General features: G+C 43.5%; 1 protein-coding gene across 1 annotated transcript in view; it reads right to left on the reverse strand.

The window, feature by feature from the left end:
* The window catches only part of IL17RE (interleukin 17 receptor E), a 49,693-nt gene that overhangs the window by 13,903 nt on the left and 22,900 nt on the right, over nucleotides 1–12,890 (reverse strand). Inside the window, exons 3-5 of the mRNA XM_069736404.1 lie at nucleotides 12,434–12,580; nucleotides 1,772–1,878; nucleotides 1,505–1,628 (exon numbers count right to left, since the gene is read on the reverse strand). Of these exons, the coding sequence (XP_069592505.1) occupies nucleotides 1,505–1,628; nucleotides 1,772–1,878; nucleotides 12,434–12,580 (378 nt within the window). The remainder of the gene's footprint in view (nucleotides 1–1,504; nucleotides 1,629–1,771; nucleotides 1,879–12,433; nucleotides 12,581–12,890) is intronic.

Genomic DNA, 12,890 nt, shown 5'->3' on the forward strand with positions numbered 1-12,890 from the left:
AAGCCAACAAAGAACAAAAACAAGAAAATGCCTTAATTAAACACAATAAAAAAATATATGAAACACAATGAGACAAGAGAAAAAAATAAGTGGAAGGTTAAACAAGCCAAAATGATGTCCATAATCCAGAGGGTAACATGATTAGATAAAAATAGATAATAATCACTTATAATAATTTATCCAGAATTTTTAATATCACAGGGTGTGGGTAAAAGAAGCTGGGTAATAAGTATTAATAACTTATTAATTTAGACTCCCTGATGAAGCAACATAGCGAAACGCGCGTTGGAGTGATGGTGAGGTGGAGCAGGCCACACCATGTAGCTGGATTAGTATGAATTGATTATTCAGCTATTTGTTACCTACTTTCTTTGATACAATCAATAATTATATACATTATTAGTGATTAAGAATCCATAAATCTTTGTAAAGTAACGCAGGCCGATTTGCCTTTAAAGTCTCCAGGAGAGCTGGTGATGATAACCAATATGGCTGCCATCATCACAGAACTCTATAGGGATCGAAACTCAATTTAGGGAAACCTCCATGGGCTGGGGTGTCGCACCCTTAAAGGTGACTTTGCTAAGTCATTAATGGCCCTGATAAAGTGACACAGCCCTCTAATGTCACTGCATAATCAGGCCGATATACCATTAAGGGCTCCAGGAGAGCTGGTGATAACCAATATGGCTGCCATCATCATAGAGCTGAATAGAGTACTAGGTTCCGTTGGGTGGAACCTTCATGGGCCCGGGTGTCACTCCCTAAAAAGCGACTCTGCTAAGTAGCCATAGAGCCTGATAATCTAGCCTGATAGGGGCAACAGAAGAGTTGGGTGATAATAACCAATATGGCTTCCATCATAGAACTCTATAGGGAATAAGGCTCAGTTTAGTGGAACCTCGATGGACCTGGATGTTGCACCCTTAAAGGCGTCTGTATGACACATGTTGTCTCACGTTTCTTAGACATCTCAAGACAAGGAGATTTATCACCAAATTACTAGTTAGATTTGTAAGACTCTTTGGAGGCCATACTGATTAAAATAATTCTCATATATATTATATTTATAAGGAATTTACCACTTTGGACTATTATTTCTGGTTAAAAGGGTCCCAAGACAGAGAATGTCTCTGGTAGAACACCCAGTGATCAGAAGTGATCGTCAGAGGAAACCTACAACAAGTGACTGATTTCCCTACAGCACCGCCGCAGGTGAAGTCAGGTACTGCACACTTCCTATTAAAATCAATTGAGCTGATGGAATAATGCATAGACATGACGTGACTCCTTTTTGTAGCTGATCTCCGCCTAAAAGATGAGCGTCCTGAGAGGGGTCTCCATTTTACTAACTAAAAAATACTGCTTTTGATTAGACAGCATCTTTTTGCTCATAATGGAAACTGTGGTTTTGATTCGCAGTGGGTCTTGCTGATTGACCGCGATGTTGCACTTCCCTTTAAGACTTAAAAATATAATTCCAAAAAAAATCCGTGAAACTTACTTGCATCTGGGCTAGAAATATAATAGGTTTTATTAACAGGAAAGACGTAGTTCGGCAGAGTGCTCAGGGTGACAGATATATATTGTCCAGGCGTGACGATCCAACAGTCATACGTCACTTCCCACTAGGCAGAAAAGAAGGGACATGTATGGGTTAACTGGCTGCCATGACAGATCCGGGCTGGTGGCTCTACATCTACTAGAAAACTACAAGTCCCAGCATGCAGCAGCCACGGGCTGGACATCACTGCTCTATATCATTACTTACCAAATCTACTCTTTTCCAGTTTTTTTTCTTTACAATCCGGAAGGAATGAAACGTGTTTTCACTTATTTCTAGACCCTGAACGACAAAACCTCGGAGATTGGGGAGTCCTAAAATAAAAAAAAAGCAGAGAGTTGTACGAAATAGTTGCAAATAATTTAGTAAAATTTCCAATTTCACAAAACAGACACGCACCAAAATGAGCATTTTTTTTTCCCACCAGAAAACATGGGCAAAACACTTAATAAATTAAATGGGACTGTTTCTGGGGTTTTCTTTGGCATCTTCTAGCAAAAAAAAAAAGGAATTGGCCAGATGTTACCTATAGGAAGTTTTATGTTTGGGGTTCAGTGACTATTTTTTTGCAAAACACGGAATGCTGCTAAGTGTGAAAGAGGCTGTAAGGGGTTAAAGGGTGCACAAAATCGTAAGTTGTCCCTGATCCATAGGATAGAGAATAACTTACTTATCATTGGGGGTTCGACCTCTAGGAACCGATTGCGAGAATTGGACCCTAAATCTCATGCATGAACCGAGGTGTGCAGAGCGTCTTGGATGGAGTGGAGATACACATGCTCTTTTCATTATCTATTGTCTTTCATGGAAACTAAAGCGTGATCATCGTACTATGATTTGTGGCTGATACAGAGCACAGATGGGTTTGTGCAGATAAAAGCATAATGAGGAAGGTTTCGGCTGAAATACCACTACAAAGTCGCAAACAGGTATTTGAAGGTGCTGATCTGATGCCTCTGGAGTCCTGTGAACCACAAGATGTAGGATCCTCCACAGGCTACAGTTTGGCATTAACCTTTTGTTTGGGCGCTCCTAAATAGTGCCCGCAAGCAGAAACCGTTGCAGTGGCCCAGACATACATGAAATCTAATTTAAAAAAAAAAACAGTCTTCTTTATTGATGATCGTCATGCAAACCTGGATGATCCAGATGGATGGAATAGTGGATGGGTGGTGGATGACGACCAACAAGACTGCATCGTCAGCATTGAGGTGGAGGAGTCATGTTTTGGTCCGGAGTTATGGGGAGAGAGCTGGTAGCCCCTTTTAGGGTCCCTGAAGGTGTGAAAATGACCTCAGAAAAGTATAGAGAGAGAAGAAAAGGAAAAAAAACAAGAACCGTGCCACCTGTAGCAAAATCATTTCCATGCTGACAATGCCCCATCTCAGGCTGAAGAAACCTCAGCCATTGGCTGCTATGGGCATAAAAGGAGATAAACTCGTGGTGTGGCCACCATCTTCCCCTGACCTCAACCCTATCGAGAACCTTTGGAGAATCTGCAAGCAAAAGATCTATGCGGGTGGGAGACCGATCACATCAGAACAGCAGCTCTGGGGGCGATTCTGATATCCTGCAAAGAAATTGAAGCAGAAACTTTCCGAAAACTCAAGTTCAACGGAACCAAGAATTGTTAAGGTGACATCAAAGAGGGCGTCTTGGCCTATCAAGATGTTTGTCATCGAAGATCTCAGTAAATGTGACCTCTTATTGTTCCAAATTCAATAAATTACCATTTTCAGTTCTTAACGACCTATAAAATATTTGAAAACTCTGCTGTGCAGAACAATTTGATGTGTTTTGACTACCGTATTTTAGTTTTGAAAAATTCCCGTTCTCATTGGGAGGTTTCTCCAGTAAAATGTGATTTATTCTCTAATGTTCGATGCTTTGAACATTATACCGACTCATCTGCATCAACTGTTTAGGAAAATCAGAGAAAAATAGTATGTCCATAATAATATGGAACGCAATGTAATTTTTTTCTTTGCTATTTCTAATCGGACCAGTAGAGGGCAGTGTTTCTCTGACTTGATATAATCTATAATAACCCGGTGATGACATCATCATCACAGTATTATCGCCAGCACAGGAATGTCTCTGGAAAAGGTCTGGGGCTGGCAATGTTAGGGGGACTACAGCTGGCTGTGTTATGGGGGCACTGGAATTGTTTAGGGGGCACTGCAATTAGCGGTATTATAAAGATGGCTGTTACGGGGCACTAAGCTGGTGCTGTATTGTGGCCCCCTCCCTGGCTACTTTATAAGGGTGCTAGTATGAGGGCACTTCAGATATCGTTTGCTGTGTTTGCATCTTTATACGGGTATTCTCATTCCCTAGATCCCATCCCAATATGTAATAGATTTAATAATAATAATAATAATAATATTAGCAAATACCTCCAATTAGAAATGTAGTATAGTTCTTCTGATTAGCTATGTCGCTTACCGCATGTGCAGGGCATTGCAGTAGAGGAATCCATGGTGACGACCACTCATATAGCGACAGTTAGCTGTTAGTGGTCGTAACCATGGATACCTAAGCTACTGCAATGACCTGCACATGAGGTAAGCGACATAGCGAATCAGAAAAACTACACTACATTATGCTAATAGTATTGTTACTACTCCTACTCCTTATTGGGATAGGATCTTGGAGATGGGACTACCCCTTTAAATAAAGGCAACGGTGGATATATGATTATTTCAATATCAACACAGTTTAATAATCTGGCAAGTGATTTTATAGCTGCACAAACTAGTAATGCCGGTCGCAGCGCCACCACCTTGTCCTCCGCGCCCCAGAATAATATTTGGATCCAACTTAGGGAAATGCAAATTCCCAAGGATGTGACCCGAGCGCCCGGCGGCTGTTCCCTTATTGCAGCTAATGATTGTTTACCGGACTGTTACATAACGGCAGGGCCGGACTGGGACTACAATTCATCCCTGGCATTTGTAGTTACACACGCCCACTTGTCACATGGTGACTGTATGATATCTTTGTACACTTGTAGGTTACAAGAAGTGAGGGGAGTGTAACACGACTATATAACATATAATCACAGCTGTATCCAGCATTACAGCTCAGTCCTATTTATGGCTTTTAGTTGCAGTACCAAGAAAAAACGCTACTTTACCTCCATAACTGGATCTCGTAGATAATGAAGGGATTGCGGAACCTCATTCTGATGCTCCATACACTTTGCCTACAGCCACTTTTGGTTCCGCTGCGCAGCGCGAGACCCGGTGACTCTGAAGAGCGGTGACATCAGTAACGTCACTTTCTACAGATATTTCGGGTCTTGCGCTGAGCTCGGCGACTGTGAAGAGCGGTATTGTTACTACCGTCACCGCTCTTCAGAGTCGCTGGGTCTCGCCAGGTCTGGGCTAGTAGTGGGGGTGTCTGATAGACACCTCTCCATTACTTACACCAGGGATTGATGGCAGCTGACATTACGCAGCTGACATCAACCCTAAAAATCATTACACATACCAGAATTAAATGCTCTGGGGCTGGGAAAAGCAGTAGCGTTAGCGCTATTCCCAGGCGTCAGGTGCTAACTACAACTGTCATCATCCTTGCCTGGTCTCCATGCAAAGCATTTCTGCTGTATTTACATGCGCTGATCTCAGGCCGCTAAACGAGTGTGATCGACAATAGTGAAGCCGTTCACTTGTTTCCCGGCCTCTTTACACCAACTGAGAAAGAATGAAGGGAACAGAACAATTACAATTAGATCAATCTGTCCCCATACAGTATCATGTTATCAGCAGCACATCTACAGTTTACACCGGCGATGTGCTGCTGAGAACAAGGATTTCTGTTCCCACATAAACAATCCAATCACTCGATGCCCGCACGTCAATAGTTAACAACAGCCGCCAGCCAATTGGAGGCTGGCAGCTGAAGTCGACCGCAGGCGCAGCGCACACGTCACATCATTGTCAGTCGCTGGTGAGTGCGCGCTGCTGGAGGGAGCTCGCCGCCTGGAGCGCTGGTCAGGTGAGGAGAACTCGGGTTTTTTTTTTTTGTTTTGTTTTTGCTAACGGCAATCCGGGCGGGCCAGAATGCTGGACAGTGACACTGTCTGACTGGGGGTAATATGCTGGAGAACACACTGGGGCAGCTGATTGCTGGACACACTGGGGCAATGCTGGAGACACTGGGGCAGATTGCTGGACACACTGGGGGCAATGCTGGAGGACACTGGGGCTGATGATTGCTGGAGACACTGGGGCAATGCTGGACACACTGGGGCAGATTGCTGGACACACTGGGACAGATTGCTGGACACACTGGGGCAGATTGCTGGACACACTGGGGCAATGCTGGATACACTGGGGCAGATTGCTAGACAATTGGACACACTGGGGGCAATGCTGGACATACTGGGGCAGATTGCTGGACACACTGTCTGGGGGCAATGCTGGACACACTGGGGCAGATTGCTGGGCACACTGGGGCAATGCTGGACTGACTGGGGCAGATGATTGCTGGACACACTGGGGCAATGCTGGAGACACTGGGGCAGATTGCTGGACACACTGGGGCAGATTGCAGGACACACTGGGGGCAATGCTGGAGGATACACTGGGGCAGATGATTGCTGGACACACTGGGGCAATGCTGGACACGCTGGGGCAGATTGCTGGACACACTGGGGAAGATTGCTGGACACACTGGGGCAGATTGCTGGACACACTGTGTGGGGGCAATGCTGGACATACTGGGGCAATATGCTGGACATACTGGGGCAGATTGCTGGACACACTGTCTGGGGGCAATGCTGGACACTCTGGGGCAGATTGCTGGACACACTGGGGCAATATGCTGGACATACTGGGGAAGATTGCTGGACACACTGTGTGGGGGCAATGCTGGACATACTGGGGCACAATGCTGGACACACTGGGGCAGATTGCTGGACACTGGGGCAATATGCTGGACACACTGGGGGTAATATGCTGGACACTGGGGCAGATTGCTGGACACACTGGGGGCAGGACTGGAGGCATGATGGGCAGAATGTAGATACGGGGCATGATTGGAGACACGGGGCAGAATGAAAGACATGGGGCAGGATTGGATCATGGGGCAGGATGGATACGATGGAGACTGATGGGGCAGGATGGGGAGATCATATGGGGTAGAATGGATACTCATGAGTGCAGGATGCGAGAACATGTGGCTGGAGCCAGGAATGAGATACACGGGGCCAGGATGGGGAATATTATTACCATAGGGGCTAATTAAGGGATATTATTACTGCAGTGATGTATTTATTTTATTTTTTAAGTATACTGTTTTAAATGGGGGAGGGGGGCGGTCCTGTTACTGTGTAGAGTGACACTATGTCGCCTTTTTTTCTTCATGTGGTGTAATGTAGAAGTTGTGGAAAATTAAGTAATGTGTTCTGCAAGCGGAGCTCGAGATAACTGTGTTATTTCCTGCAGAAACGAGTCCTGGCTGGAAGAAATGATGGTGGTCTGTGCTGGATGAAAGATGAAGGACTTTACCTAGAGACATCACTGGTGAGTCAGTGTTACCTATACACTGACACTATACACTGTATACTATATACAGAGGTCCTGTGTACAATGTCACCAGTGATCACTGTATTACCTATACATTATATACAGAGCTCCTGTGTATAATACCACCAATGATCTCTGTATTACCTCTACACAGACACTGCATACTAAGTACAGATCTCCTGTGAATACTGGCACTTATGGTGATAGTATTGTGGTTTTTCTTTTTTATTACTGATCAGTATTGTAGTCAGGGCCGGACTGGCCATTGGGCAATTCTGGCAAATGCCAGAAGGGCCTGTCTGGTCATGGGCTGCCTTGTCTGCTATGTTGTTAGCAGAATCAGTGTTCTCAAGACTCCCATACTGTTAACAGTTGTGACAGAGTACAATGTCACTGACTCCGTCACTTACCCCAGCAGGCCACAGGTATCATTAGAAATATTGGTCTTGTAAATCTTGCTTTCCTCCATCCACGATAATGTTAATAACATATCCCCATCTGTTGCTTGGAAATGGGACAACATTGGCCTGTGTGATTGCAAATGCCAGGGCTGAATTTAAGTCCCAGTCCGTACCTGATTGTAGTATTCAGTCACTATGTGGTGGTAATATGTGGTCTGGAAATGGTGTTGTGGTATTTGTCCCTTGTATGTGCTATTTGGTCACCAAGTGGTGGTAATATGTGATCTTGACATGGTGCGGTGGTATTTGTTCCTTGTATGTGATATTATTCGATCACTCTGGTTGTAATTTGTGGTGTGGTCATGGTGTGGTGGTATTTGTTCCTTGTATGTGATATTATTCGATCACTGTGGTTGTAATTTGTGGTGTGGCCATGGTGTGGTGGTATTTGTTCCTTGTATGTGATATTATTCGATCACTGTGTGGTTGTAATTTGTGGTGTGGTCATGGTGTGGTAGTATTTGTTCCTTGTATGTAATATTATTCGATCACTGTGGTTGTAATTTGTGGTCTGGTCATGGGGCGGTGGTATTTGTTCCTTGCATGTGATATTGGTCATTTTAAAAATTGAAAAATAAATCAAAATATACCTACATTGTATTGCATATTTTAACTAATATTTAATAGGTTACAGTAGAGTAGGGCCCGGCCATTTTTCTGGAATAACCTGGTTCAGGTATATCATGACCCCCGTCACAAGACCCCCGTCACATGACCCCCTTCACATGACCCACCTCACATGACCAGGGGGGCCCACAGTGTCTGAACAGCCCGGGGCCCTGGCTACGCTTAATCCACCCCTGGTCCTCCATATAGTAGAACACACTCCTCCATATATTTAACGAGTCATAAAGCACAAAGTTACACTGTGGCAAAGAGTAAAGTGATATCACTCTTCCATCAAAAACATCAAGACAAGATTTTTTTTTGTGTGAGAATACTCCCTGATAAATCCAAACCAAAAACATGGAGTAAGCACAAAATCTCACAAATCATTATAAAATGTTTCACTTATTTAGTAAATATGAAAGAACAAATATATCAAAGAACGTAATACAATACATACAGGAGACATCCGAGGAACAAACTAGTGGTATAACAGAGAGTACATGGGAACAGAAGTAACATTCTTCATAGTAAAAGCCCAGTTTATGTGCCAATGCACAAGGTGAAAGAGACACAGCTTGTCATTAAATCCATAACACAGTTGCATAGATGAACATGTCGCCAGTCCCAAGATGCACCAAAGTAATCATAAAGGCTTACCCATGATTTAGAGTGAATCCCATAAACTGGGCTTTTACTATGAAGAATTTTACTTCTGTTCCCATGTACTCTCTGTTATACCACTAGTTTGTTCCTGGGATGTCTCCTGTATGTATTGTATTACGTTCTTTGATATATTTGTTCTTTCATATTTACTAAATAAATGAAACATTTTATAATGATTTGTGAGATTTTGTGCTTACATTCCTCCATATAGTATAATACACTCCTCAGTCCTCCATATAGTATACCGTAATACACTCCTCAGTCCTCCATATAGTATAATACACTCCACATAGTCCTCCATATAGTATAATACACTCCTCAGTCCTCCATATAGTATAATACACTCCTCATAGTCCTCCATATATTAAAGTACACTGCAATTCCTCCATATAGTATAATACACTCCTCAGTCCTCCATATAGTAGAATACACTCCTCCATATAGTATAATACACTCCTCAGTCCTCCATATAGTATAATACACTCCTCAGTCCTCCATATAGTAGAATACACTCCTCCATATAGTATAATACACTCCTCAGTCCTCCATATAGTATAATACACTCCTCAGTCCTCCATATAGTATTATACACTCCACATAGTCCTCCATATAGTATAATACACTCCCCATAGTCCTCCATATAGTATAATACACTCCTCATAGTCCTCCATATATAAAATACACTGCAATTCCTCCATATAGTATAATACACTCCTCAGTCCTCCATATAGTAGAATACACTCCTCCATATAGTATAATACACTCCTCAGTCCTCCATATAGTATAATACACTCCTTAGTCCTCCATATAGTATTATACACTCCACATAGTCCTCCATATAGTATAATACACTCCCCATAGTCCTCCATATAGTATAATACACTCCCCATAGTCCTCCATATATTAAAATACACTGCAATTCCTCCATATAGTATAATACACTCATCAGTCCGCCATATAGTATAAAGTACTGCCACAGTCCTCCATATAGTATAATACACTCTTCAGTCTTCCATATAGTAGAATACACTCCTCCATATAGTATAATACACTCCTCAGTCCTCCATATAGTATAATACACTCCTCAGTCCTCCATATAGTATTATACACTCCACATAGTCCTCCATATAGTATAATACACTCCTCACTCCTCCATATAGTATAATACACTCCCCATAGTCTTCCATATAGTATAATACACTACTCATAGTCCTCCATATATTAAAATACACTGCAATTCCTCCATATAGTATAATACACTCCTCAGTCCTCCATATAGTATAATGTACTGCCACAGTCCTCCATATAGTATAATACACTCCTCAGTCCTCCAAATAGTATAATACATTCCTCATAGTGCTCCATATAGTATAATGCCCTGCCATTGTCATCCATGTAGTACAATTCACTTCCCATAGTATAATGCACCCCATAATTCTTCATATAGTATAATGTATTCCCCATAGTCCTCGATACAGTATAATGCAGCCACCCCACAGAATATATTGTAACCCCTGAGTATAATGAAACCCCCAAGAGAATATAATGCAGCCCCCTCATATAGAATAATGCAGCCCCTGCATATATAATATATGGTAGCCCCCTCATAGAACATAATGCAGCCCCCCATAGAATATAACGTAGCCCCTCCATAGATTATAATACAGCACCACATAGAATGTAATACAGCCCCCCATAGAATGTAATGCAGCACAGCCCCCATAGAATGTAATGCAGCACAGCCCCCATAGAATGTAATGCAGCACAGCCCCCATAGAATGTAATGCAGCACAGCCCCCCATAGAATTTAATACAGTCCCCCCCCCAATTGCCCCACAATCCAGTTATCACTCATTGATATATTTTTAAAAACAACACTCTCCTCACCTCTCCTCGTGCCCCGCGCTGCTCCCGGCTCCAGTCTCAGCAGCTGCAGTCTGCCCGCCCGACACACAGCAGGTGCGTGATGATATGATGTCATCGCGCACCCGCAGTGTCAGAGGCAGTGGGGAATGATGGGAGAGGGAGCGACAGCAGACGCTCTCTCCTCCATCATTGCATTCAACTGTACCGGCATCATAGACGCCGGTATAGTTAAATGCGGTGGCGCTGATGGGGGGGGTGAGTCGGCGCTGGCAGGTAGGTAGGTGGCAGTCGTGGGCGAGCGGCCCACGACTGCCACCTACCCTTCTGGCATTTGCCAGAAATGCCCGATGGCCAGTCCAGCCCTGCATAACGGCCATCCAAAAGGAAACCCAACCAGAAGGGTCGATCAGGGGGCCAGTTTGGGTTACCAGTGCTATCTCCTTATTTAAGGTGATCAGTTGTTAATGGAACTTACAACCTTCCTACAAGGATTTCATCATTCTACTGTGCAGAGGATTTGGTGCTCTGTATAAGAAAAAGGCTAAACATTATAGGGACTTTATAAAGCGCCACCCTATATGTAGTGGCTGTGCCTGGTACTACAGCTCAGTCCTGTTAGTCGGCTGCAGTACCAGGCACAGCCACTACAAGGTGTATGGAGTTCATCCAGGAAAACAATTAAAGGGGACAAATCGCTCAGTTGGGAGTCAGACGGCCAATGGTCCGATATTAATGGCAGATCCTATGTGCATCAGGTGAACCCACAGGTTTTGGAAGGACAGTATATTCTTCTAATGTGTGTAGGGGTGTCCGGATTCTCCCAGTGTTGGATAAGGAAGGGTTGGGCATGTTGTACTTTAACATGCCCAATCAGAAGTGTTAGTCCCTTCTTCGGACTGAGCACACATATGTATTACGGAAGGTTATAACAAGGCATAGTAGTCAGACGGCTAAGTGTTTAACTAACTGTATGACCACCTTAAAGGGGTTGGCCCATTAACAACACGTATCACCTAATCACCGCATAGATGATACATGTATAATTGATGGAGGGTCCGGCTGCTGAGGCCCCCACTGATCCCATGAAAAGGGAGCTCGAAGTTCCCGATGAGACTGCAGCTGTATTGAGCATGTGCGACCACTGCTCCTATAGCCTGGTGGTCGCACATGCTCACTGCCATAAGACTTTGGAAGCCATAGCATAAATTTATCACCTATCCTGTGCATGGGTAACACATGTTAAACCTATAAATAGCGCCATAAAGGATATGAATGTAATGGAAACCCCCTTTAAGTGTATACACGACGCCACAACCACTCACAGCCGTCACAATAATCACTGAGCTGAAGTTGCATGAAGGAATTTGCACATTCCGCCCCGATAACTGGTTAATACGTCTATAAACATTACTCCGTAACAAAGGTTGCTAAAATTGTCTCGGCCCGATCAATTGCGTCATAGTGTAAACAGGCGCACATGCACAAACAAACAATAAGTCATCGTGAGATTTGGACCCTGGACCTCAGTGTTGCAAAGCAACAATGCTAACCACTGAGCCATTGTGTGTTAACCACTGAGCCACCATACGCTGCCCCTGGAGATTATGAATAACAGCGCCACTCTAGTCTAAAGGCCGTGTGTGGTATTGCAGCTCAGTTCTGGTACACTTAAAGCAACTTGTGCCAATCTGCCATCACAGTGTAATAAAGAACAGACGGTGCCGTGTGTCACCTACCCGAGGCGTTCACCGAAATGTTAATCCGTATGCACGGTTTACACGACGGCCCTTCATGCAGAGATACGGTGGATATGGTGAGCGATTCGGGAGGAAGCGTCCAGTATGTGACGGGGGCACTTGAATTTGATTGAAAGTAAAGTGATTCTGATCAGGAAAAAAATAGAAATAAAATTGGTTAATTCTCGTTGGTGTCATGCAGTCATAAACTCTCAGAATATGGCTATGCTTTCATGTACTATATAATGGCTATGCTTTCATGTACTATATAATGGCTATGCTTTCATGTACTGTATAATGGCCATGCTGTCATATACTATATAATGGCTATGCTTTCATGTACTGTATAATGCCTATGCTGTCATGTACTATATAATGGCTATGCTTTCATGTACTATATAATGGCTATGCTTTCATGTACTGTATAATGGCTATGCTTTCATGTACTATATAATGG

This window comes from Ranitomeya imitator, chromosome 8 (assembly GCF_032444005.1).
Source record: "Ranitomeya imitator isolate aRanImi1 chromosome 8, aRanImi1.pri, whole genome shotgun sequence".
NCBI classification, from domain to species: domain Eukaryota; kingdom Metazoa; phylum Chordata; class Amphibia; order Anura; family Dendrobatidae; genus Ranitomeya; species Ranitomeya imitator.